Raw genomic sequence first — 27288 nt, 5'->3', positions numbered from 1 at the left:
CTCCAGTAAATCCCCGATTCCCTTAGCCTGGAAGGCCCCAGAGCAGGGGTTAGCCCCGCCCCCTTTCCCTCAGGCACCGCCCCTAGCCGGCCCCATAATTGAGCTATGCGCAAAACTCACGTGAGCAGTCGTGGTCCCGTGTCGCCTCCGAAGCAGTACGTGGCAGATGTCACTCAGGAAAGTCCTTCGTTCCCGGTTTCTGCCATCTACTCCATCTCGACCCTCTTTTTTTTCCCCACTAAATGCCTCTCTTTTTGCCGCTCTCATCTTGGGGATGCTGACCACCCGGCTCCCCTCAACCCGAACTACCCTAGGCCTTCGAGCCACCCCTCGCCCTCAAGTAAGAGGCAGGGATCCATTAGCGCTAAGGCGAGTTGCAGTTCTGATTGGGCGTGAGATCTTGTCAATCTCCAAGTTTTTCCAATCAAGGGCCGGGTCCACCTAGCTTTCCGCTCTTCCATTGGCCTGTGTGCAGGGAAGGTGAAGGAAAAGGGTAAACCGAGCTCGCGCGAGAGCAGCGCTGGGCCTTCAGTGCGCAGGTGTGAAGGGTCTGGCTGGGGCCCGGGCCGGGGGCGGGCTAGAAAACGCGTCGTTTGATTTTGGACAGTGACGGAGTTATCTGGGTTCAACCGCTGGGCGGAAGGCGTTTGTCAGGGCCCCGGCCAAGAACGAGGCCCGCCAGATTCCCAATGGTGTCCATGACTTTCAAGCGGAGCCGCAGCGACCGGTTCTACAGCACCCGGTGCTGCGGCTGTTGCCATGTCCGCACCGGGACAATCATCCTGGGGACCTGGTACATGGTAAGGGCTGGCGAGGCGGGAGGGTAGGGGCGCTGGGGGGAATGCGCCAGGAGCGGGAAGGGGGGGTGGTCCGAAAGGGAGGATCCACTGGGAAGGGGTGGGGCGGGAAGGCGTGGGGGACCTTCTTTTTAGGGGCTTCTAACTTTGAGGGGGCAGACTTGTGTCCCGGAATCGGAGTGGTGGTGGGTGGGAATAGGGAGATGGTTTTTGGGAGAGAGTAAGAGGAGGAAAGCGGGACTGGGAAAAGCAGAGGGGCTGCAGGGGGGCGTGGGGGGTGGGCGGCGGGATGAGGGTGCTAGGTTTTGGTTTGGGGAGTTCTGGAAATGACCAGGTTTCGGCATCGTTTTGTGTGCTTCCGTGATCTGAAAGAACTCTCCCTTCCCCCAGTGCTTTCTGGATTTTTTTTTTTTTTTCCCAGCGAAACAAATAGGAATGCACCTTGATAGATGCAGCCTAGTTTTAACATTACTTCTTGCTTGAAGGGAAGGCGCCGTATCCATTTTTAACGCAGTTGTCTGTGGTTCCTGGACCTTGTTACAGTGTGTTTGTGATGTAGGCAGAAAGGCCTCTGTTGTGAGTCTGGAAGTACGCTTGGAGGTAATACCATTTGCCAGGATTTACATACACTCGATTTGCCTTTTCCTAATGCAGTAGATCCCCTCACTCCCCCATCCCGTGCTCATGAGACGCTTTTCATAACAGACCTATTCCGCTTTTTGAGACCTTTTTTGAGGGCTTACTCCATTTTGGTCACATATGCTAGCATTCCCTGGGGGCCAAGATCTATGTAATTCTATGTCATAACCAAGTTTACAGTATTATTGATTGGTGGTTCACTAGTAATACCTTTGTGATTTCTTACCACCATCTCCAGTATCCATATACATTGAATCTAACTTGTGACTTGTAAATATGTGCTTCTGTTTAAGTAGTTTTAGGTTATGATGACTTTACAGAAGTTTTGACAAAGTTCTCATATTGTCGACTTGGTTATGTTCGCTAATGACTTTGTGATTTTTTTAATTTTTGTTTTTGGTTTGGGAGGTTGTGGCATTAGTGATACTGCAGTTTCTGATAACGTCTGTGAACTGCGAAAAAGGAAAAGCTTTATCACAGATGTATCTTTTTGCCTTTCTCTGTTCTCATTTCTTCCCACCCCAGAGGTTTGATCGAAATCATCACCATTTGGCAAACACCAGATGAGAATCATCTTCAGTTAGGCAGATACAGTTTCATGCCCCACCCCCAGAGGACTACTGGAACTCCACTTTATTCCTAATTGCCATGTTGTTACTTACAGTCTTGCTTCATTAATGTACATTAAAAACAACAAAACTTGAATGTGTAGGCTTATTGGGTTGTTTCTAAGCTTATTTTAATATTTCCATTGTTTTTATATTCAGAAACATCATCTTATTGCTATAATTATATCACATTTCCCCACGAAGACCACCCCCCCTTTGTATTTTAACTGATTTGTAAAACTGGACGTTGATCAGTTCAGGACAACAGCAGCATTGTATTTCTAACTTTTTATTTCTTCATTTTGCTAAGGGTCTGGGTCTTCAATTTCTTTGTTTGTCCTTAGCTCTGCCTTCCCTAACTGAATAATTCAAATCTTCAGGGTCCTCAGGCCTCTTAGTCAACCCTGCTTCCTTCATTCCTAGAAGATGACCTTCCCTCCTACTTAATTGAGAAAGAGCTCAGCAGCCTGGGACTCAACCTGCAAACTTACTCTTCCTGTTTCTTCTCATATCCTTCCCTCCATTCACAGAACAAAGGATTTCTAACTCCTCAAGAAGAAAATAAACACCATCTCTGTTTCAGCCATCTGAATGTAATTGGCTGTATTTCTTTCCAAGGCAGATTTTTTTTTGATGCTATGGGCTCAGCTCATAAAAATTAAGGGAATAGCAAGGAAAAGTAGGAGTTATAAACCATGAAACTCAAAATGCAGAGAGAAGAACTTTAGTAAGGGCATTTATTCTCCCAAAATAGGGAACAGGGAGTTGTAAATCTGTTTCCCACTGGAAGGACTTGATGTGAAAACATTTTGCATAGCATCCTTTTTGCGTGCTTTAGTTTTATAAAAAGATGCCGTAGCTGTTCTTTCTTTGCATGGATTTCTCTGGTTAGTAGAATATTATAAGGTGCTTACATCAGTTAATCTGTTTTAAGAGATATATTGATTATCTACAATGTAGATGGCTGTGGTGCACATAAAAAAAGAATAAATCACAGAGACGTGTTATTCGTCTTTTGTGTTCCTATTAGCTGCCACACAGAGGCTCTCAAGTGTTTCTTGTCTTGGCCATGGCATCTGCCATTAAGATACTGATGGTATTGCAAAGAACTTTGGAGCAAAGATACAAAAGTGAAACTTAATGGTACAGTGTCAAGGGGGAAGGAGAAGGTGATCAGTAATATCAGATTCAAATTACGTTAAGAACTGGAAAAGGCCATTGGTTTTGTGGATTACAGTATTGTAATTGTATTGGTGACTTTAAAAAGTGTGGGGGCTTCCCTGGCGGCGCAGTGGTTAGGAGTCCGCCTGCCAGTGCAGGGGACACGGGTTCGTGCCCCTTTCCGGGAGGATCCCACATGTCGTGGAGCGGCTGGGCCCGTGAGCCACAACTGCTGAGCCTGCGCGTCTGGAGCCTGTGCTCCGCAACGGGATAGGCCGCGACAGTGAGAGGCCCGCGCACCGCGATGAAGAGTGGCCCCCGCTCGCCGCAACTGGAGAAAGCCCTTGCAGAGAAACGAAGACCCAACACAGCCATAAATAAATAAATAAATAAATTAAATTAAATAAATAAATAAATAAATAAATAAATAAATAAATAAATAAATAAATAAATAAATAAATAAATAAATAAATTTATTTATTTTAAAAAAAAAAAGTGTGGCTTCAGGATCCTGGCACTATAAAGACACAATATCTGTCTAGCTGGGGAGACATGTAACATTCAGAAAACAAGATCACCAAGACACAAGCAAAGAGGAGTTGTCTGAACAGTGCATTTTTTTGCCAGAAGCTTCTTTACTAAGAGAAATAATATGGGAGTGGGTGAACTGGAATGTCACTTCCCTCTGCAAGTACCTTGTCAGGATACTCTTCCTCCTCTGTTCCAGGTGGGAGAATATGATTCTCTTTAGATTGCCCTGTGCTGTTTGGAACCTAGGGGTGCAGTCCTCCCTCCTGCTGGGTGCAGACACTGTAGCAACGACTTTGTATCTGATACAGTGTCATTGCCTTCTAGAAATGCCTCTACTGGTCTCATGTTAGGCGATTGCACACTGTAGAGTAAAGGATTAATTGTATGGTATTAAATAGTGCAGTAGGACACAGAGAAGCCAGAGCCAGTTGAAAGAAGCATGCCTGGCTTAATACCTGGTTTAAGTAATATGAAATTTCAGAATGAGCTCCAGTTTAAACTCTGACGTTGATAAGTTGTTTTTTCTATCATTTATTGAAAAATTTGAAGCCACGTGATTTTAAACAACAGTTTCTTATGTGGTATAAGTTCAGATGCTTATTGAACGATTGAAAATGAGCTTAAAAGTCTGCTGCAGGGGTGTCCTCTTTCATGGTTAATGGTGTACTACAAGAAGACATTTTGGGCATTTGTTATAATTTTAGGTCTTGGAAAGATTTAATATATGGCTAATTTTTCATGACTGTCTTCACCATAAACAGTCTAAAAGTTAGGTAGCTGGGGTAGAAGTGAAGACAGGCTCCCTCAAGCTGTGTTCCTTTCCAGTCCTCACCCCGGACACCTTTAAATATGTATAGCTTGTGTATATTTGAAAGTTAGTATCTTTCCTCAAATACCTTTTTTTTTTTTTTTTTGCCTCAGTGCCTTTGAATATGCTATTCCTGCTCTCCAAAATGCTCTCCCCCAAGTCACTTTTTAAAAACCTTATTGAGAAAAATCTCAAATACACAAAAATAATGAAATAGTATAAAAACCTTTCATTTACTTATCATACAGCTTCAACCATTAACAACCATTTTGCCAATTCCAGTTATTTATTATTTTTTTTATTGGGGTATAGTTGTTTTACAATGTTGTGTTAGTTTCTACTGTACAGTGGAGTTCCCTGTGCTATACAGCAGGTTCTTATTAGTTAATCTATTTTATACATTATTAGTGTATACATGTCAATCCCAATCTCCCGATTCATCCCACCCCCAGCCCCCCACTTTCTCCCCTTGGTGTCCATATATTTGTTTTCTACACCTGTGTCTCCATTTCTGCCTTGTAGACCGGTTCATCTGTGCCATTTTTCTAGATTCCACATATATGCGTTAATATATGATACTTGTTTTTCTCTTTCTGACTTACTTCACTCTGTATGACAGTCTCTAGGTCCATCCCTGTCTCCACAAATGACCCAATTTCAGTCCTTTTTATGGCTGAGTAATATTCTATTGTGTATATGTACCACATCTTCTTTATCCATTTGTCTGTCGATGGGCATTTAGGTTGCTTCCATGACCTGGCTATTGTAAATAGTGCTGCAGTGAACATTGGGGTGCATGTGTCTTTTTGAATTATGGTTTTCTCAGGGTATATGCCCAGTAGTGGGATTGCTGGGTCATATGGTAATTATATTTTTAGTTTTTTAAAGAACCTCCATACTGTTCTCCATAGTGGCTGTATCAATTTACATTCCCACCAACAGTGCAAGAGGGTTCCCTTTTCTCCACACCCTCTCCAGCTTTTGTTGTTTGTAGATTTTCTGATGATGCCCATTCTAACCAGTGTGAGGTGATACCTCATTGTAGTTTTGATTGCATTTCTCTAATAATTAGTGATGTTGAGCATCTTTTCATGTGTCTCTTGGCCATCTGTGTGTCTTCTTTGGAGAAATGTCTGTTTAGGTCTTCTGCTCATTTTTGGATTGGGTTGTTTGTTTCTTTTGATATTTAGCTGCATGAGCTGTTTATATATTTTGGAGATTAATCCTTTGTTGATTCGTTTGCAAATATTTTCTCCCATTCTGAGGGTTGTCTTTTCGTCTTGTTTTTAGTTTCCTTTGCTCTGCAAAACCTTTTAAGTTTCATTAGGTCCCATTTGTTTGTTTTTATTTCCATTACTCTAGGAGGTGGGTCAGAAAAGATCTTGCTGTGATTTATGTCAAAGAGTGTTCTTCCTACGTTTTCCTCTATGCAGTTAGTTTTTTAATAGTTCAGTTGTTTTCTTTTTTTTTTTTTTAATAAATGGCTGGTTCTTTTTTTTTTTTTTTTTTTCTTTATTTATGGCTGTGTTGGGTCTTCATTTCTGTGCGAGGGCTTTCTATAGTTGCGGCAAGTGGAGGCCACTCTTCATCGCGGTGCGCGGGCCTCTCCCTGTCGTGGCCTCTCTTGTTGCGGAGCACAGGCTCCAGACGCGCAGGCTCAGTAATTGTGGCTCACGGGCCTAGTTGCTCCGCGGCATGTGGGATCTTCCCAGACCAGGGCTTGAACCCGTGTCCCCTGCATTGGCAGTGAGATTCTCAACCACTGTGCCACCAGGGAAGCCCTCAGTTGTTTTCTTGATGAAGCTTCCTCGACTCCCAGCCAGAGGGATCTGGTTTCCTCACTGTGTACCTGGAAAAGTTACTGCATACCTCTTGTATGTACTTATTAAATAGTACTAATTACACATTAGTATGATTATCTTTTTAAAAATTGTTACCCCCTACAACAAGATGTTCTCCTTGAGGGAGGAAGATGATATACCTTTCTCTATAAACTGTGTATTTAATAGTAACTTATTAGAGCATTTGCAGTACTTATTAGACATTTATTAAATGAATTATCTCCTCCAAAAATAGTAGGAATAACTCATTTGTAACTGCACGTAATGGTAAACAACAACCGTATACATACATTTAATTATATATACATTTAACAACATTTTTAAAGATAGTCCATTTTGGTCTCTATCTGATGACGGCTCTCTGACTTGCCTGAGACCCTTATCAGGTTGCCCTAAAACACTGTTCTAATTATAGTCTTAGCAGATATTGGGTTGTGGCAAAATAGGCTGTGGGAAAACTAAAGAATAATGATTAAAAAATAAAACAGAAACAAAACCGGTCCTCAAGGGTCTTCTGGGATGGGTGTGGCCTTGAAATGAGAAGCAAAGAGGAATTACTCTCCCCAGGCAAGGATCTGATACTATTCCTTTGAAACAAGTGAAATCTGACACATCTGGTCTTCCTTGCTGTTTGTTTACTTATATAAAGTGTGCGCTAGGTTTATAACACAAACCACATTGTTTATCTCACTAAATATAATACCGCTCCTACATTGGTGTGTCCATTGCCCATGCTGTTGACATATTTGCTGCATTCTATACCTCTCCATATTACTAGGTTTAGAAGTTGATCATTATTTTAATTACATTTTTACTAATTTTCTTTCGTGAATGCAGTAAAAGGGAAAAATGAATCAGGAATAAATATTCTGGAATTGTTTGTATATAGTTGCTCTCTTCATAGAAATTTTATATTACAAAACTATAAAGTTTTATGTGTGTTTTAAAAAACGCTACATGGAACTTAGTAGAAATATCAACTGTAATCAAAAGTAAATAGGATAGGGCCTACATATGAGCACAGGACAGGTGCTCAGTGATGTATCTTTTAAGATCACAAGGATGGGTTTTCCAGATTAGTACTTTAAAATGTTAAGTTGGGGTGCTATTGAAATATAATTAATTCAGTGAAGATTTGAAAAATTGAGCGTTTAATGAAATAGTGCTGAATTTATTTTACCATTTCTTGGTCCTTTTGATTAGACTTATATTTATTTTGTTTAATATTCGGGGGTATGACTCACAGTGAAAAGAAATTTGAAGTGTCACTAATATTAGAAGATAATAATGGGTGAGTCTGTGACTTACCCATGGAAGCGAAGAAAAGAGATTTTTATAAACCCTACATGTGATACAAATATTTAAGAAGGGAAAATTAAACTCCTAAATATTTTTGTTGTGTCATTTCCTTCACGTAGTAATTTGAGTTTGCACGTTTTTCTTGACATGAAAGTGTTTTTCTGTACAGTGCAGAGCTTTTAAACTATGACCGTATTGTGCTTAGCAAAGAAGAGTTTGGTGAATTGATTTTGAACTCATTTGCATACACAGAATATACAGTGTTTTAGTAGATATATCTGATTGTTCAATAATTAATTCACGTGATTGTATTAACTCATACTCATACACCACATATACTGTCCAAAACCCATTGCAATAAAAATGGGCAATAAAAAAAAAAATCAGCCTTCAACTGGGGAGTCACCTTGCAAATATGACTGTCCCTTGTAAGACCTTTCAAGCATTGAAGGATAAAATACCTTGCTTTTGAGCAGTGCAAGGAAAAAGGCATGTTACTGAACCTATTTATTTAGAGGGTAAAGTATAAACATTTTATAGCCTTAAATAATGGTTTATTTTGGAAAGATCTCAAAACAAGGGTTGCTTAGGAATGGTTATAAGTAATCCTATAGTGGTAAGCAGAAGGATGCCTTAAAAAGAACCAGATTTGTATCCTAGCTCTTCAGCTCAGTGAACTTAACACAAGTTATTTCACTTTGCTGAACCTTAGTTTACCCATCTGCAAATGGGCGTAAGTAATACTTCACAAGATTGTTGTGAGGAATAAGTGAAGTAATATATGTGAATTTACTTATAGTATATAGTCAGAAATATCAGTTGATTCTGAATTAGGTATTGTGACATTGTTTATCTTATTTAAAGATAAAACTTGGGCTGCATGTCTTATAGAATGTGAAATGCCTTCAGCTGATAAGCTGTGTTATCATTCAGGGTGGACAGGAGAGAGCTACATAATAGAGATTGTTTAAAACACTGTTGGTAAAGCTCCGATATCCCTTGAAAGTATCAAATGTTCACAAAGGGAAGGAAGACAGATTCTGTGAACTTTAGATAGGGACGCCTACTCCAATCCTCAAATCATTAGGGTTGTTTTGATCACTTAAAGGAAGTGGTGCCTCCTGGGATAACTGTGCAGTTCACTAACAACTAGAGACCTAGAGAATTTCCTTTTTGAATTGGAGTTACACCCTGGTAGACTAAGAAAATTCACCAGATACCAGTGATGGGATTTCAGCAAGATGTTTGACAAAGTCTCAAGATGTTTCTCTGGACTAAAGACTTTTATTCAAAGGTTGCTGGCTAAGGGGAAGAGAACAGCCTCTGTCTGGCGGCTTTGTCATCAGCCCTGTTCTTTTGCTTATGACTTAGATGGAGATTCTCATTACACGATGATCATATTTTCAAATGCAGGAAGCTGAGAGAGAGTAAGTCTATCCGCAGGGTGTCAGAATCTAGATGGAGAAAATCTTGATAGGCAAGAATGTTAATAAGATGAAATTTGATTGCAAATATATATAAGGGCGTACGCTTGGGCCTCTGAATCCAACTCTACAGGTAGATATAGGTGGTAGCTTAGCAGGATCAAATGTGAAAAAGAACTGGGAGTTTTAGGGAGTCACTCATGTGACATTCAAAAGATTTATGCAGCCAGTGCCCTTTCAGGCTGCGTTAACTGAAATTTGTTAGCCTAGGATGTGGGAACTGAGATCCCGATGTGTTGTGATCAGGCTGATCTTCTCTCATTTTAATAGTATGTTGAACAAACTGGAACGTGTGTATGGAGGGGAGCAAAGAGGAACTAGTGAGCTAGCTGGAAAATATGCTGGTTAGAAAACTGGTTTAAGTACTTGAGTGTTTATTCTAGAAAAGACAATATTTGGAGGCATATGTTGGCTGCCCTTAGGTGTCAGAGGAGCACTTATTCAGAAGGGGTAGCAAATTATCTCAAACTGTAGAATTAAGACCAATAGGTGAAAGTTAAGTGGCACAGTCAAAATCTTTTTAAGCATTTGAGTGTAGCTCAAGAGTTTATAGTTCCCTATCGCTGGACAGGAGATAACTGTGGAGGGGCCTTAGGCTTATCTGATGGATCATTACATACTTAGCCCATGGAAATTATATTTATCTGATGGATTAGCTTCTTCAAGTCTGGAAATTCTGAGACTGGGATATTAATAAATATGTGATTCAAATGAACAATTTGTGATGATCTCTCATTTTTCATTATTGTGCCTTCTTATTCTGTTATATTGACACAGGATCAGTCAAACATCTTTTCTCTGAAATGATTAAGTTTGTATTTTCACTTTATGAAATATTTACTTTAAAGTATTCTTAAAACGGTATTGTGTATTTTGTCTCACAGGTAGTCCCCTTTTTGTGTCTCTGTTACTTCAGGGAAAACAATGTTAAATAGGGGAAGACATCTAAAGATTGTGCTGAGGACTGCTCACTCCCTGGTTAGTAGTATAATTGATAAACTGTTATCTTTCACAGGTGGTCAACCTGTTGATGGCAATTTTGCTGACTGTGGAAGTAACACATCCGAACTCAATGCCAGCTGTCAACATTCAGTATGAAGTCATTGGCAATTACTATTCGTCCGAGAGAATGGCTGGTATGTTTTTAGTTGAAAATATCTCCTGCTAATTACACACATACAGTTACTTAGAGGAGGATTGATTAAATTATGTTTGTTATACTTGCCGAGGCACAAAATGTTTTTGTAGGTTTTTCAAAAATTATAATTGAGCATTATAATTGAGAATTATAATTGAGCATTTGTAGCCAGAAAATGTAATAGACTGCTGGAAGATTTTTGAGAAATGTGTATTGTATACATTGGGGTACTGTAGAGAGAGGAGGGGAGAAGGAATTACAAAAAAGACTGAGCCTTTGAGGGTCAGCTGACAAGTTGTAGTAGAGGATGGATTTGCTCATGGAGCAAAAATCTTACAGTAAAATATAAAATGTGAATTATTTGAATATTTGGTGGTATCTTTTGCCCAGGGTCTCAATTCTTAATATATTTTTATTGTTTAGGTGGAGATTTGACATTGGCGTTAAAAATAGAGTATTCCTAGAACATTCATGGAATGAATGTTCATGGAAATTACCTTTTTAAACCTATTTATTCCGATAGCAGTATTTTTCATTATTTATCTTTCTCTAAAATACAGGTTTAGTTTTATATTAAAATTATGTTAAACATTTAATATTGAACAGAAAATTATGCTTCAGACTTTTTAGTGTGAACAGTTTCTTCTTCAGAAAAATTTCATTTCAGAAAAATGTTCCCAGTCCACATGTGTGTTGTATTTATATTGTAGGATCTTTTTAGATTAGCTTTTATCATAAAGTTCTGTACTTCTGTACATTGTGATCTTCTCTGATCCATTAATGAAGTTTTTTAAAAAAAAAAATTTGTCATTAATTCAAATGATTCATTGTCCTCAGGGCTAACCTATTTTAGGAGCCAAGTAGAGTTTTCTGGCCATCTGTTATACATTGTAGTGTGATAACACTAACAATTGTTCATACTGTGTTTTTAAAGTGTTTTTTTTTTTTTTAAATGAGTTTCCTGGTTGTATTTCCAAATACAGTATAATCCTTTAATTTTGTTGTCAAATTGATAGCAGAAATACCAAGAACGTACAGAAACATGCTTTCTGGCATTTGATTTTTTTTCTTCTGAGTAATCTGTTTTTATTTAGAAGCCAGAATAGAACAATAAATAAAACTTTAGCTTCCAGTGACGATTTTTTGGCATTTATAAAATTTTACTTTAGGCTGTAAAATTTTACTGAACCTGCTAATGTCAGCGTTTTCCCTTGTCATGTGTGTTTCTCTTAAAATTGAGGTGTAGAAAAAGACTTACGGTTACTGACATTCTCGTAGGTCTGTACAACTGACTCTTTTGTTAGAGCTGCAGGGAAGAAGTCACAGGGTCACTGCATGTTGCGTGAGTGTTGTCGCTGCTATAGAGAAAATCAGGTCTATTTATTGTCATATTTTTGTTGATTATATTCTACTGAAGCCCTGTTATTGAGCGAATATTAAAAAAAAATACATAGTTCTTGGTCATACAGTAGTTGGTGTTTCTGTGGAAGGTAAAATTTTACTTTCCCACAGACCCAGTATTGCAAAGGTAAGTTAATTTCTAATCATTGGCCTGAAAACTGATTTTTTTATTAGCACTTTTATGAGTTCATCAGTTTTTCATTAGAGTTCTGAAAATGCTTATTCATTCAGTTCAGCAGTACAGTCAGTTACCAGAAACCTGTACTTGTCAGAGTCTTTTCCATGAATTTTTTGAAGATGAAACCCTTTTATAGGAACATATTTGCAAAATCATCAGAGTACACCCAGAACTGTCTGTAAATGACAAAAGACTTAAAAATGACCACGGTTAAAGATTTGATGAAAGTTCATAATAATGCAGTTGACAAGAAAATTAGTTATTTCTGAGATATACATTTTAAAGTAATAACTAGGATTATTACATATAACATTATACCAGAACATATAAGATTTTTAGAAATTTCATGTAATGTCTGAAACATTTATATTAACATATTTCCATACATATTTCCATACAAATACAAATATAAGATTTTTAGAAATTTCATGTAATGTCTGAAACATTTATATTAACATATTTCCATACATATTTCCATACAAATACAAATATAAGATTTTTAGAAATTTCATGTAACGTCTGAAACATTTATATTAACATATTTCCATACAAATAACCCAATAAAAGTTTAGTATTAGTTGTTTTGTTTGTTTTTTTATACTGCAGGTTCTTATTAGGCATCAATTTTATACACATCAGTGTATACATGTCAATCCCAATCGCCCAATTCATCACACCACCATCCCCACCTCACCGCAGTTTTCCCCCCTTGGTGTCCATATGTCCATTCTCTACATCTGTGTCTCAACTTCTGCCCTGCAAACTGCCTCATCTGTACCATTTTTCTAGGTTCCACATACATGCATTAATATACGATATTTGTTTTTCTCTTTCTGACTTACTTCACTCTGTATGACTGTCTCTAGATCCATCCACGTCTCAACAAATGACTCAGTTTCGTTCCTTTTTTATGGCTGAGTAATATTCCACTGTATATATGTACCACATCTTCTTTATCCATTCGTCTGCTGATGGGCATTTAGGTTGCTTCCATGACCTGGCTATTGTAAATAGTGCTGCAGTGAACATTCGGGTGCATGTGTCTTTTTGAATTACGGTTTTCTCAGGGTATATGCCCAGTAGTGGGATTGCTGGGTCATATGGTAATTCTATTTTTAGTTTTTTAAGGAACCTCCGTATTGTTCTCCATAGTGGCTGTATCAATTTACATTCCCACCAACAGTGCAAGAGGGTTCCCTTTTCTCCACACCCTCTCCAGCTTTTGTTGTTTGTAGATTTTCTGATGATGCCCATTCTAACCAGTGTGAGGTGATACCTCATTGTAGTTTTGATTTGCATTTCTCTAATAATTAGTGATGTTGAGCATCTTTTCATGTGCTTCATGGCCGTCTGGATGTCTTCTTTGGAGAAATGTCTATTTAGGTCTTCTGCCCATTTTTGGATTGGGGTGTTTGTTTCTTTGATATTGAGCTGAATGAGCTGTTTATATATTTTGGAGATTAATCCTTTGTCCGTTGATTCGTTTGCAAATATTTTCTCCCATTCTGAGGGTTGTCTTTTCGTCTTGTTTATGGTTTCCTTTGCTGTGCAAAAGCTTTGAAGTTTCATTAGGTCCCACTTGTTTATTTTTGTTTTTATTTCCATTACTCTAGGAGGTGGATCAAAAAAGATCTTGCTGTGATTTATGTCAAAGAGTGTTCTTCCTATGTTTTCCTCTAAGAGTTTTATAGTGTCCAGTCTTATATTTAGGTCTCTAATCCATTTTGAGTTTATTTTTGTGTATGGTGTTAGGGAGTATTCTAATTTCATTCTTTTACATGTAGCTGTCCAGTTTTCCCAGCACCACTTATTGGAGAGACTGTCTTTTCTCCATTGTATATCTTTGCCTCCTTTGTCATAGATTAGTTGACCATAGGTGCGTGGGTTAATCTCTGGGCTTTCTATCTTGTTCCATTGATCTATGTTTCTGTTTTTGTGCCAGTACCATATTGTCTTGATTACTGTAGCTTTGTAGTAGAGTCTGAAGTCAGGGAGTCTGATTCCTCCAGCTCCATTTTTTTGCCTCAAGACTGCTTTGGCTATTCGGGGTCTTTTGTGTCTCCATACAAATTTTAAGATGATTTGTTCTAGCTCCGTAAAAAATGCCATTGGTAATTTGATAGGGATTGCATTGAATCTGTAGATTGCTTTGGGTAGTATAGTCATTTTCACAATGTTGATTCTTCCAATCCAAGAACATGGTATATCTCTCCATCTGTTGGTATCATCTTTAATTTCTTTCATCAGTGTCTTATAGCTTTCTGCATACAGGTCTTTTGTCTCCCTAGGTAGGTTTATTCCTAAGTATTTTATTCTTTTTGTTGCAATGGTAAATGGGAGTGTTTCCATAATTTCTCGATTTTTCATCATTAGTGTATAGGAATGCAAGAGATTTCTGTGCATTAATTTTGTATCCTGCAACTTTACCATATTCATTAATTAGCTCTAGCAGTTTTCTGGCGGCAGTTTTAGGATTCTCTATGTATAGTATCATGTCATCTGCAAACAGTGACAGTTTTACTTCTTCTTTTCCAATTTGTATTCCTTTTATTTCTTTTTCTTCTCTGATTGCCGTGGCTAGGACTTCCAGAACTATGTTGAATAATAGTGGTGAGAGTGGACATCCTTGTCTCGTTCCTGATCTTAGAGGAAATGCTTTCAGTTTTTCACCATTGAGAATGATGTTTGCTGTGGGTTTGTCATATATGGCCTTTATTATGTTGAGGTAGGTTCCCTCTATGCCCACTTTCTGGAGAGTTTTTTTATCAGAAATGGGTGTTGAATTTTGTCAAAAGCTTTTTCTGCATCTATTGAGATGATCATATGGTTTTTATTCTTCAATTTGTTAATATGGTGTATCACATTGATTGATTTGCGTATATTGAAGAATCCTTGCATCCCTGGGATAAATCCCACTTGATCGTGGTGTATGATCCTTTTAATGTGTTGTTGGATTCTGTTTGCTAGTATTTTGTTGAGGATTTTTGCATCTATATTCATCAGTGATATTGGTCTGTAATTTTCTTTTTTTGTAGTGTCTTTGTCTGGTTTTGGTATCAGGGTGATGGTGGCCTCATAGAATGAGTTTGGGAGTGTTCCTTCCTCTGCAATTTTTTGGAAGAGTTTGAGAAGGATGGGTGTTAGCTCTTCTCTAAATGTTTGATAGAATTCACCTGTGAAGCCATCTGGTCCTGGACTTTTGTTTGTTGGAAGATTTTTAATCACAGTTTCAATTTCATTACTTGTGATTGGTCTGTTCATATTTTCTATTTCTTCCTGATTCAGTCTTGGAAGGTTATACCTTTCTAAGAATTTGTCCATTTCTTCCAGGTTGTCCATTTTATTGGCATAAAGTTGCTTGTAGTAGTCTCTTAGGATGCTTTGTATTTCTGCGGTGTCTGTTGTAACTTCTCCTTTTTCATTTCTGATTTTATTGATTTGAGTCCTCTCCCTCTTTTTCTTGATGAGTCTGGCTAATGGCTTATCAATTTTGTTTATCTTCTCAAAGAACCAACTTTTAGTTTTATTGATCTTTGCTATTGTTTTCTTTGTTTCTATTTCATTTATTTCTGCTCTGATCTTTATGATTTCTTTCCTTCTGCTCACTTTGGGTTTTGTTTGTTCTTCTTTCTCTAGTTTCTTTAGGTGTAAGGTTAGATTGTTTACTTGAGATTTTTCTTGTTTCTTTAGGTAGGCTTGTATAGCTATAAACTTCCCTCTTAGAACCGCTTTTGCTGCATCCCATAGGTTTTGGGTCGTCGTGTTTTCATTGTCATTTGTCTCTAGGTATTTTTTTATTTCCTCTTTGATTTCTTCAGTGATCTCTTGGCTATTTAGTAACGTATTGTTTAGCCTCCATGTGTTTGTCTTTTTTACGTTTTTTTCCCTGTAATTCATTTCTAATCTCATAGCATTGTGGTCAGAAAAGATGCTTGATATGATTTCAATTTTCTTAAATTTACTGAGGCTTGATTTGTGACCCAAGATGTGATCTATCCTGGAGAATGTTCCGTGCGCACTTGAGAAGAACGTGTAATCTGCTGTTTTTGGATGGAATGTCCTATATATATCAATTAAATCTATCTGGTCTATTGTGTCATTTAAAGCTTCTGTTTCCTTATTTATTTTCATTTTGGATGATCTGTCCATTGGTGTAAGTGAAGTGTTAAAGTCCCCCACTATTATTGTGTTACTGTCGATTTCCTCTTTTATAGCTGTTAGCAGTTGCCTTATGTATTGAGGTGCTCCTATGTTGGGTGCATATATATTTATAATTGTTATATCTTCTTCTTGGATTGATCCCTGGATCATTATGTAGTGTCCTTCCTTGTCTCTTGTAACATTCTTTATTTTAAAGTCTATTTTATCTGATATGAGTATAGCTACTCCAGCTTTCTTTTGATTTCCATTTGCATGGAATATCTTTTTCCATCCCCTCACTTTCAGTCTGTATGTGTCCCTAGGTCTAAAGTGGGTCTCTTGTAGACAGCATATATATGGGTCTTGTTTTTGTATCCATTCAGCCAGTCTATGTCTTTTGGTTGGGGCATTTAATCCATTCACGTTTAAGGTAATGATCGATATGTATGTTCCTATGACCATTTTCTTAATTGTTTTGGGTTTGTTTTTGTAGGTCCTTTTCTTCTCTTGTGTTTCCCACTTAGAGAAGTTCCTTTAGCATTTGTTGTAGAGCTGGTTTGGTGGTGCTGAATTCTCTTAGCTTTTGCTTGTCTGTAAAGCTTTTGATTTCTCCATCAAATCTAAATGAGATCCTTGCCGGGTAGAGTAATCTTGGTTGTAGGTTCTTCCCTTTCATCACTTTAAGTATATCATGCCACTCCCTTCTGGCTTGCAGAGTTTCTGCTGAGAAATCAGCTGTTAACCTTATGGGAGTTCCCTTGTATGTTATTTGTCGTTTTTCCCTTGCTGCTTTCAATAATTTTTCTTTGTCTTTAATTTTTGCCACTTTGATTACTATGTGTCTCGGCGTGTTTCTCCTTGGGTTTATCCTGTATGGGACTCTCTGCGCTTCCTGGACTTGGGTGGCTATTTCCTTTCCCATGTTAGGGAAGTTTTCGACTATAATCTCTTCAAATATTTTCTCTGGTCCTTTCTCTCTCTCTTCTCCTTCTGGGACCCCTATAATGCGAATGTTGTTGCGTTTAATGTTGTCCCAGAGGTCTCTTAGGCTGTCTTCATTTCTTCTCATTCTTTTTTCTTTAGTCTGTTCCGCAGCAGTGAATTCCACCATTCTGTCTTCCAGGTCACTTATCCGTTCTTCTGCCTCAGTTATTCTGCTATTGATTCCTTCTAGTGTAGTTTTCATTTCAGTTATTGTATTGGTCATCTCTGTTTGTTTGTTCTTTAATTCGTCTAGGTATTTGTTAAACATTTCTTGCTTCTTCTCGATCTTTGCCTCCATTCTTATTCCGAGGTCCTGGATCATCTTCACTATCATTATTCTGAATTCTTTTTCTGGAAGGTTGCCTATCTCCACTTCATTTAGTTGTTTTTCTGGGGTTTTTTCTTGTTCCTTCATCTGGTACATAGCCCTCTGCCTTTTCATCTTCTCTATCTTTCTGTAACTGTGGTGTTTGGTCCACAGGCTGCAGGATTGTAGTTTTTCTTGCTTCTGCTGTCTGCCCTCTGGTGGTTGAGGCTATCTAAGAGGCTTGATGGGAGGCTCTGGTGGTGGGTAGAGCTGACTGTTGCTGTGGCAGTCAGAGCTCAGTAAAACGTTAATCCACTTGACTGTTGATGGGTGGGGCTGGGTTCCCTCCCTGTTGGTTGTTCTGCCTGAGGCAACCCAACACTGGAGCCTACCCGTGCTCTTTGGTGGGGTTATTGGCAGACTCTGGGAGGGCTCACACCAAGGAGAACTTCCCAGAACCTCTGCTGCCAGTGTCCTTATCCCCACAGTGAAACAGAGCCACCACTCGCCTCTGCAGGAGACCCCCCAACACCAGCAGGTAGGTCTGGTTCAGTCTCCCCCAGGGTCACTGCTCCTTCCCCTGGGTCCCGATGCACACATTACTTTGTGTGTGCCCTCCAAGAGTGGGGTCTCTGTTTCCCCCAGTCCTGTCAAAGTCCTGCAATCAATTCCCACTAGGCTTCAAAGTCTGATGCTCTAGGAATTCCTCCTCCCGTAGCCGGACCCCCAGGTTGGGAAGCCTGACGTGGGGCTCAGAACCTTCACTCCAGTGGGTGGACTTCCGTGGTATAAGTGTTCGCCAGTGTGTGAGCCACCCACCCAGCAGTTATGGGATTTGATTTTACTCTGATTGCGCCCCTCCTACCGTCTCACTGTGGCTTCTCCTCTGTCCTTGGACGTGGGGTATCCTCCTTGGTGAAGTCCAGGGTCTTCCTGTCAATGATTGTCCAGCAGCCAGTTGTGATTCTGGTGCTCTCGCAAGAGGGAGTGAGAGCACGTCCTTCTACTCCGCCATCTTGGTTAATCCCTCTGATTTTTTTAAATGAGGTTTGTGATTAGTTATTTTTAATCAGCCAAATAGGATGTGACACTCAGTTTATAGGAAATACTTCTGCAGCATATGCAAGCTGTTTTTCAAATACGAATTTATCCTTATTTATACTCACTTTGGAGATGGGTGAACACTTGGGGCCTCCCAAAGGAGGTGTGCTGAATGTAGTGGTGGGTGGGAACCTGAGGTTCTTCTCTGGCATCTGGCCTCTCATATTTTGTTTGCCTTATTGATTCACACATACTGGAGTGTCCCTTGTTCCAGGCATGAAATATGTTTCCCACCCACCACCCCATCTCTCCTCTGTTTTGCTATTTGTTGCTCCAGCGGAAGACCTTGAACTTCACTTGAATTGTTCCAATACTTTAAGAAGTCAAAATCAACTCCTAGTCTTCCAGTAACAGATTTTTGAAAGCTGATTGTTTGACTGATAAATTTTGCTTTCAAGTTTGTTTATATTTGAATTCTTCCCTTTGAGTGCCATTTTGCGTGCTGCGGCAGGGAAGTTCTTTAAGTCCTTGACATTTAGCTATCCTATATCCTCTAGGAAAATTTAAAGAGGGCTGTTCTTACTTGGTTTAGTGCCAGATATTGATGCTGTTTGCATTGCCAAGTGACAAGATGATACATAACATTTATCCAGTAGTGTGAACATTCGGCAGTTAGTCTAATCATTCATCATTGTTAGTGCCTTTCAGGTTCTTAACTAGCCAGAGTCAGAGAATCAGCTTTAGATGTGTGCTGAGAAACTCATCAAGTCGAGTGGGGGTGCTTTTTTGGTTTGTTTTTGTTTTGTTTGAGATGACATGAGTGCTTTGTGAGAAAATTTAGTGAACATGGATTAATGTAGAGAAAGGCAGCAATCTGAGGAAGGGTTGAGGAACAAAGAAGAAAATAGACCCGGATGTAGCAGAGAAGCCATGGTTGAAGGGATGCGGAGCAGGAATTTTAGGTGTTGAAATGGGGGTGGGGGATTAAGGGAGAACCTTGAATTTCAGGCTGTGTATTTTATCTAAGGCAGTTGGGGGCATCTGTATAACTCTATGTTTAATACATCTGTCTCTTAAGCAAATACCAGCCTTTTGCTCCAGTCGAACCCTGCTTATCTCACAAGACCCAAATTGTACCATTTCTTCCATATTTTTTCCCTGATTCTACAGGCAAAACTAATCGTTTCTGCTTCTGTTGTAGCACTTGCCACACTGAATTATAATTATCTATTTCATATCTTCAGAAGTTAGACTCTGGGCAGAGATCTGTCGCTGGCAGAGTACCTGCTTCATGTGCCATCCTAAATAAGTGGCAGTGAGTTGTGGCCATTTAACAAACAAGAAAAAGGCATGGGTTTCTCAAACTTCATTACTTAATAACATTATTTTGTCATAAAGAGTTTTATTCTTTTTGTTATGTAAGTAGATTAATTAGATTCTTGCTTTTGTTTTCTTAGATAATGCCTGTGTTCTTTTTGCCGTCTCTGTTCTTATGTTTATCATCAGTTCAATGCTGGTATACGGAGCAATTTCTGTAAGTATTCTATGATTTTAACTTCTGGAGTTCTGAGTTTTACTGAATGGTACCCAGTCGTTGCATATACGTGACATGATGTTGTGGTTGCTGTTTCTTTCCTTCAGTATCAAGTGGGTTGGCTGATTCCGTTCTTCTGCTACCGGCTTTTTGACTTCGTTCTCAGCTGCCTGGTTGCTATCAGTTCTCTCACTTACTTGCCAAGAATCAAAGAGTATCTGGATCAGTTAGTAAGTGTGTATGCTAATTAAACTTCTTTTTCATTCATTGAAATTCAGAGTCAGCTTTTGGGCACTATTTTTATTTTAACCTCCCCTGTTTATTTTTTAAAATGTTTTAAAGCAATTATCATTACTACTCTTAATGACCGTGTTGAAACCAAAAAGATGAAAATAGAATATCTTCTTGCCATACCATGTGGATAATCCAATATTAAAAGTCCCTAAAGATGGATATCATAGAACTTCAGGAGTAGTTCAGCTTTTGTTTGGGGTATATGAAAAATATAATAATTCGACTGTATTTGGCACTCATTGGAGTTGTAGCTTTCTGTCTTTGCAAGCATCTGTAGCAAATATTTGAGTGCCTTCTATAGCCTTCACTCTATTCTAGGCAAACTGTTAGTGAATGGTATAAATAGAAACATAACTTCCTTCTCTTCAAGGAGCAAACCATGTATTTGGGGAGTCAAGACATGAAGATCTCATTTGTGATAATAAGCTAGGGCTGTCCCATGACAGCAGTAAATGAGCATAAGTTAATGCCATGGGATGGAGGGGCAGGGAACACTGTGGGCTGAAGTAAGGTCTGGATGGAGGTGTAGGATCCAGATAAATGGAAGTTTATTTCAAAAATGCTGTCTTTTGGGAATTTTCTCGAAACCCACTTCAGATAGTCCATTTTGCATACCACAAATTTATTATTCATTCATTCAAAAAACATTTGTTGATGGCTTCCTATGTGCAAGGCACTCTGCTCAGTCCTAGGGCTACATCAGTTAAAACTTACTTTCTAGTGAAAGAATTGGGAAGTTGACGATTATTGAATTAAAATTGTGATAAAGACGGTGAAGTAAAAGTGTCGGTTGCTTTGTGAGTGGGTATCACACGGATACCACACCTGGGCTGGGAAGTGAGCTTTGAATTGCACTCAAGAGTCTGAGTAGGACTTCAGATAGGAAAAGTACAGAAGAAAGTTCCAGGTAAAAGAGACACCTTGATGCAGGAAGGAACGTGGCATAGTCAGGGAACTCAAAGGTGACCGCGGTGGCCCAGCAGACGTGGTGGGAGCAGCATGTGATGGGGCTGGAGAGAGGTGGCCCGGGGCAGGGCCTGCTGGCCTGGGCAGCCATGGTCAGCAGCTTCCTGAGCATAGTTCTCTCTGATCATGTAGTCCTTGGCTGAAAATTTGCAAGCCTTCTGAATAAAATTTATAGCATTCCCCCGGGAGCTGGTCCCATTCAGTTTTTGTCCTTTTCTTTATTTATAGATGAAGGCTTGAAGAACAGTTTTGTTCCAAGGAGACACTTCCTAGCTAGGGTTTGGGGTTGGTGTGTGGATACGATTTTCTTCTGGTCCTTGGGATTTCTGTGTGCTTTTTTTATGAAAATGTAAAATTATTTGGGCCTTTGTGTTGATGTTTCCATTAAAAACAGTTACAAGTTTTAAAAGATTAATTGAACTTTATAGAAGAACATCAAAAGGAATTTACTATTCCTTTGGCAGAACCCCAGTGGTTTCTCTGTTCTGTTATTCACTTGGTGTCCCAGACTGGAAGATGCTTTCTCTGTTGGCCAGCTTGTAAATCCTAAATTAGTTTGTAATGCCCTTCTCCCTGAACCTAGCTCATTGCCTTGCACACAGTAAATGCTAAAGAAATATTTGAGTAAATACAGCTGATCTTTCTCAGCAGAACATTTTATGTGTCCAGTAAATAGTATAAGCTTGCCTGGCTTCGTAACCAGGGACGTGCCTTCTTTTGGCCCCTTTCTGATGAGCGTTGAGACTGACAATTGGCTTTTTTTTTTTTTTTGGCCACGCCTTGAGGCTTGTGGGATCTTAGTTCCCCGACCAGGGATGGAACCCCGGCCACCGCAGTGGAAGCACGGAGTTCTAACCACTGGACCACCAGGGAATTCCTGACACTTGGCTTTTAAAAAATCATTTTCCCCATGTAGGACTGAATAGCCCATGAAACTTAGGTAAATCTCAGCATCTCCTGACTTAGTGACCCAGGGACAAATCTGGGGTCATGTACAGGAGACTGTGTGTTCCCAAAGGCCAGGAAGATGTAAAATAGTGAAGAGTAAAGAGAAAATGAGCTCAGTTTAGACTCTTAGGAGTATTCTGGGTATTCAAACATATATTTTAAGTGATCAGTAGCATGCATTAATGATGATGAGGCTTAGAAAGCACTTTGAGTTAAATTCTGCTTATAAGTTTTTATTAGAATATCAGTTCTGACTTGGGTGCCGTTTGTTTGTATTCTTAAGATGCTTTCTAGTTTATCACAAAGTACAGGTGCCAAGGCTGAATTATAAGTGTGTGTGTATATGTTTAATTAATAAACTTTATTTTTTAGAGCAGTTTTAGGTTCATAGCAAAATTGAACAGAAAGTACAGCGTTCCCATATACCCCCTCCTGCCCACCCAACCTCCCTCACAATCCATATTCTGAACCACAGTGGATATTTGTTCCAATTGATGCACCTGCACTGGTACATCATTATCACTCAAAGCCCGTGGTTTACATTAGAGGTCACTTTTGGTGTTGTGCATTGTGGGGATTTGGACAAGTGTATAATGACATGTACTCATAATTGTGATATCATAACAGAATAGTTTCCCTTCTCTAAAAATCCTTTCTGCTCTGCCTATTCATCCCCCACCCCCCTTTTTTTTTATAGCCTGATTTTCCCTATAAAGATGACCTCCTGGCTTTGGACTCCAGCTGCCTCCTGTTCATTGTTCTTGTATTCTTTGCCTTGTTCATCATTTTTAAGGTGAGTTGCTCACTAAATATTTGGGGGGCCATTTGGACTGTGACATGATCCGTCTAAAACCTTCTTGTTGCTGTGTCTCCTTACAGTTCTCCTTATTCTGATGTAGTAGTAGAGACAGCTTCCAGGGTATGTCCTCCCTCTTGTTTCCAGGCAGTGGTTGGAAATGCCAGGATTCTTCCTAAGGAACATCATTGTGTTTTTGGATGTGGTTCATGATTTGGATTGAAAACCTGTTAAAATTCCCAAGGTTCAAAAATAGAATTTCTTCTGCAGCACAATGGTTGTCACACTTGAATTGGAACCCCAAACTCTGGTTTCTCTGTAAAGCAGTGGTAGTAAAACCTGTGACATTTAAGTGAGGGCAGGTAGGGAAAGCGCCTGGCCTGTGCTAGGTCCAAGTGGATGCCAGTTTCCTTCTCTGTGGAGAAAATGTGGGGAGAGCATTGTAAGTCACCTTAATTTTAGAGCAGGTGGTCTGTTGAGTTTCGAGCATATGTAAATTTTGTTTGTATTCTTTTAGGCTTATCTAATCAACTGTGTTTGGAACTGTTATAAATACATCAACAACAGAAACATGCCAGAGATTGCTGTGTACCCTGCCTTTGAAGCACCTCCACAGGTGAATGATCCTTTACAGTATTAAATCTTCACTAGCCTTTATCAGTTATTCCAAAGAGAAGAACCTGGATCTTGACTTTCTCTTCAGTGCCATAACTGTGGTTTAGGGATAATCCTAAACTTGTGGATAGCTTGTATCTACAAGTTTCAGCCTTTCCCACTTGGAATCCTGGGTACATGGGCTAGAGGCACCCTGCACTGCTCATCTCATTCTGTTTGGCCGATAGGTTTGATTCGTAATCGGTCTCCAAGTGTTACATTTTGAGGGGGAGATCAGACAGGGACCAGCAGTGTGAGCGATGCCAGGCTCTTGGCTTCTGGAACTTCTAAGGATAGGGTACCATCAGCTGAAGCTTGTGTTGCTTTCCAAAAACATCCATGTGATCCAAAGGGGAAGCTGATTTTCCTGTGGGGAGATGAATGCAGTGGATTCCATGAGTCTGTTGGGAGGCCTACCCCTCAGGCCGTCTAGTTGCTGCTGTACTGTTTTCCCAGGTTTCCAGCATGTAGAGTATATGTAACCCATGTAGGGCCAGCCTGTCACATTGGAGTCACTTAGATTAAAAATGCCACTCTTCTACATAGATGTGCCCTTTACCTTAGAGCAGAGGACACAAGTGCTTGATCCTTTGCCTACAGATTCTGATGAAATACAGCCTCATAATGGAGCATTCCTTTAGCATGGTTCAGCGGTACCCTTCACCAAGATCCTAAGTTCCTGAGGTGTACTTGGCACTGCTGCTTTATCAGTCACAGTGGAGCGAGGGGAAGGTGGCGGCACATACCGCCTGTCAAGGCGTCCTGGTGGCCTCAGGGTCAGTTCAGAAGCAAAATTTTGTCTGCCCTCCCTCCTTCCATCATCCATCTCTAGTGATCTTGGATCAGACATCTCACCTGTGTGTAAAAGCTCCAGGTTATTAGTCATCTCTACTCTCAGGAGCTATAGTTGACCCTCGGACAACATGGGTTTGAACTGCGAGGGTCCACTAGTATGTAGGTGTTTTTCAGTAGTAAATACTACAGTACTATACAGTCTGCGTTGAATCTGCAGATGTGGAACTGCAGATACGGAGGGCCAACTGTAAGTTATATGTGGATTTTCAGCTGTGCAAAGTGTCGGCGCCCCTAATGCCCACATTGCTCAAGGGTCAGGCGTACTCAAGGGTGAAGTGTACTTAGCTAATCGTTTCTTCAGCTCTTCCGTAGGTTTATATACCCCTATTAAAGGTATTAATTCTGAAAGCTGAATTATTCAGATAGAATTTTAAAGGAGAATTAAGTCTAATATAATTTTTTGTCTCTCTTCAGTATGTTTTGCCAACCTATGAAATGGCAGTGAAGATGCCCGAGAAGGAACCACCACCTCCTTACATACCTGCCTGAAGAAATTCTGCCTTTGTCAATAAACCCTATACCAGCTTTTTGTCTTGTTTATTTTACAAAATGCTGCAACACAGGGCTCTTCAAACTTGTTGGATATAAAGTACATTTTCCTTTGTTTAAACACTAACAAGCTTTTTGGATAGCTATTAAAAGTCAGATTTTGTTGTTATTAAGTGTATTACATTTTAATAGTTTTTGAAGACAGTCTAGGTTAAGCAAGAGGAAAGTGCCATTGTTTGCCTTTGATTGGGGGGTGGGTGGGAAGTGGGCATTCTCTACACATATTCTTTTTTAACTGCACTTTCTTTATATAATAGTTTGCATTTTGGTTATTTGCTGCCCTGGATACTTCAGGAAGAATGAATTAAATATTCAGGGTGAGCGAGTTCGGTATAAGATCTGAAGTTTTCAGCTCTGAAAACAGGAAAAATATATGACATTTTAACTTGACTGTGGAAGATGATGGCTGCATGTTTCTAATTTTGTATGTGTTTCCATCTTTGTGATAAGATGCTTTAATAAACCTCTTAAATATTTATTGTTTTTTTTTTTAAATCTGTTATCCTTTTTTGATAGGTGAAACCCAACATTTTCTATTGCAATAAACTCAGACTGCCAGGGTTTTCTAGTACTTTGAGAATAGCCATAGCCAAGCTCGGTGGACCCAGCTGGGCACTGTTCCTGTCCCTGGGGTGGATGTGTGGACCATCACAGCTTCTGATCACTGCTTCATTCGAAGCAGGTTTGTCTTCTGGGAGAGGACACAGGCCTTAGACTTTTAACTGGAGAACAGTCATAATATATTAATCCCAATTATTTCCACCAAGGAAGGGGAAAATATTGTTAAGGGATCATTTTCCATCAGAGGGAAATCTGTTGTCACATAACAGTTAAATATCCTAGTAAATATACCCAAACTGTTTGCCTTTAAAAGTTAATTCTTTTCGTTCTGCTAGTGCTAGAGAAAAACTAGGTTACTTAGTATATTTGATTCTGAAATTCAGATAGAGGTAACACTGAAAGATAAATGTTTAGCCCTGTTTTTTAAAATAATAAGCAACTTCACTGTGAGTAGCTCATACATTTCACCATTCTGACTCCTAAGTTTGATACTCTCTTCGCATTCCCACAGAAATGTCTCATGAGATGCTGATGGCCTCCTAAATCACAAAGTCCTGTTATCCTTTCTAACTTCATTTTTTTTTAATCATCCAGTGTTACCAACTACCTAACCTTCAAAGTCACTCTTCTCTTGGCCTTCAAAATATTGTATTGAGGTTTGCCTGTCTTTTTAATTATTCAGTTTCCTTCTCTAGCTTTCTTCACCCACATCTACACTTGTCCATGCCACTCTGTATTGTGGTTTTGGCCATCTTGCTTCACTTTCTCAACTTTTACTTACACTGTGTAGCTGCAAAAGCTCTGTGAAGTTCCAAGTGTTTCCGAGATCTGTCAACTCAAGGGTCCCATGAGGCCCTTGTTCCCAAAATTGAGCTCACCAGAATATACATTCTCTCTGGCGTCCTCTATTGGGTTCAGTACCCAATTCTCACTTCTATTTAATCTTGAGCAAAAGTTTAATGCAATTCAATAAGTTTTGAGCATGTACTTTGTTCCAGGTGCAAGAAATGTAGGGATGGGCAAAATGTAAAAAAAAAAAAATTCCCTGGTCTTATTTTAGTGGGGAGAGGCAGATGATTTAAAATAACCTGTATAGTAAGTTAGTGATAGAGCTATGGAGACAAAAAAGAAACAAGGAAAGGGGGGCAGAGGGTGCAGTTTTAAACGGTGTCAGGAAAGGCCACACTTTGAAGATGACATGTGAGTAAGACCTGGAGAATGAGGAAGGAAGAATATCCCCGGCCAAGGGACCTGCAGGAGCACGCCAGGTATGTTCAAAAAATAGCTTGGCCATTGTGGGTCATTGTGATGACGTCTTTTTATTTTTGGCTGTGTTGGGTCTTTGTTGCTGTGCGCGGGCTTTCTCTAGTTGCCACGAGCCGGGGCTACCCTTCGTTGCGGTGCGCGGGCTTCTCATTGCGGTGGCTTCTCTTGTTGCAGAGCATGGGCTCTAGGTGCGTGGGCTTCAGTAGTTGTGCGCAGGCTCAGTAGTTGTGGCTCGCAGGCTCTAGAGTGCAGGCTCAGGAGCTGTGATGCACGGGTTTAGTTGCTCCGCGGCATGTGGGATCTTCCCGGACCAGGGATGGAACCCGTGTCCCCTGCATTGGCAGGTGGATTTTTTTTTTTTTTTTTTTTTTAATGAAAGAGTCCTTTCCCATGCAGATCTGAGATACTCTGATGGTTTTTTTTTTTTTTTTTAATTTTACTTATTTATTTATGGCTGTGTTGGGTCCTCGTTTCTGTGTGAGGGCTTTCTCTAGTTGTGGCAAGCGGG

General features: G+C 39.6%; 1 protein-coding gene across 1 annotated transcript; it reads left to right on the top strand.

Moving 5' to 3' along the window:
- The first annotated feature begins 497 nt into the window (after positions 1–497).
- On the top strand, positions 498–25429 carry LAPTM4A (lysosomal protein transmembrane 4 alpha). The gene is made up of 7 exons (XM_068564696.1): positions 498–800; positions 10184–10304; positions 19815–19891; positions 19999–20121; positions 22797–22892; positions 23413–23511; positions 24819–25429. Exons 1-7 carry the CDS (start codon positions 690–692, stop codon positions 24891–24893), a joined length of 702 nt encoding a protein of 233 aa, XP_068420797.1. The 5' UTR covers positions 498–689; the 3' UTR covers positions 24894–25429.
- Positions 25430–27288: the final 1859 nt, after the last annotated feature.

Source organism: Eschrichtius robustus, chromosome 15 (genome assembly GCF_028021215.1).
Source record: "Eschrichtius robustus isolate mEscRob2 chromosome 15, mEscRob2.pri, whole genome shotgun sequence".
Taxonomy (NCBI): domain Eukaryota; kingdom Metazoa; phylum Chordata; class Mammalia; order Artiodactyla; family Eschrichtiidae; genus Eschrichtius; species Eschrichtius robustus.
This window is presented reverse-complemented; position numbering and strand designations above follow the sequence as displayed.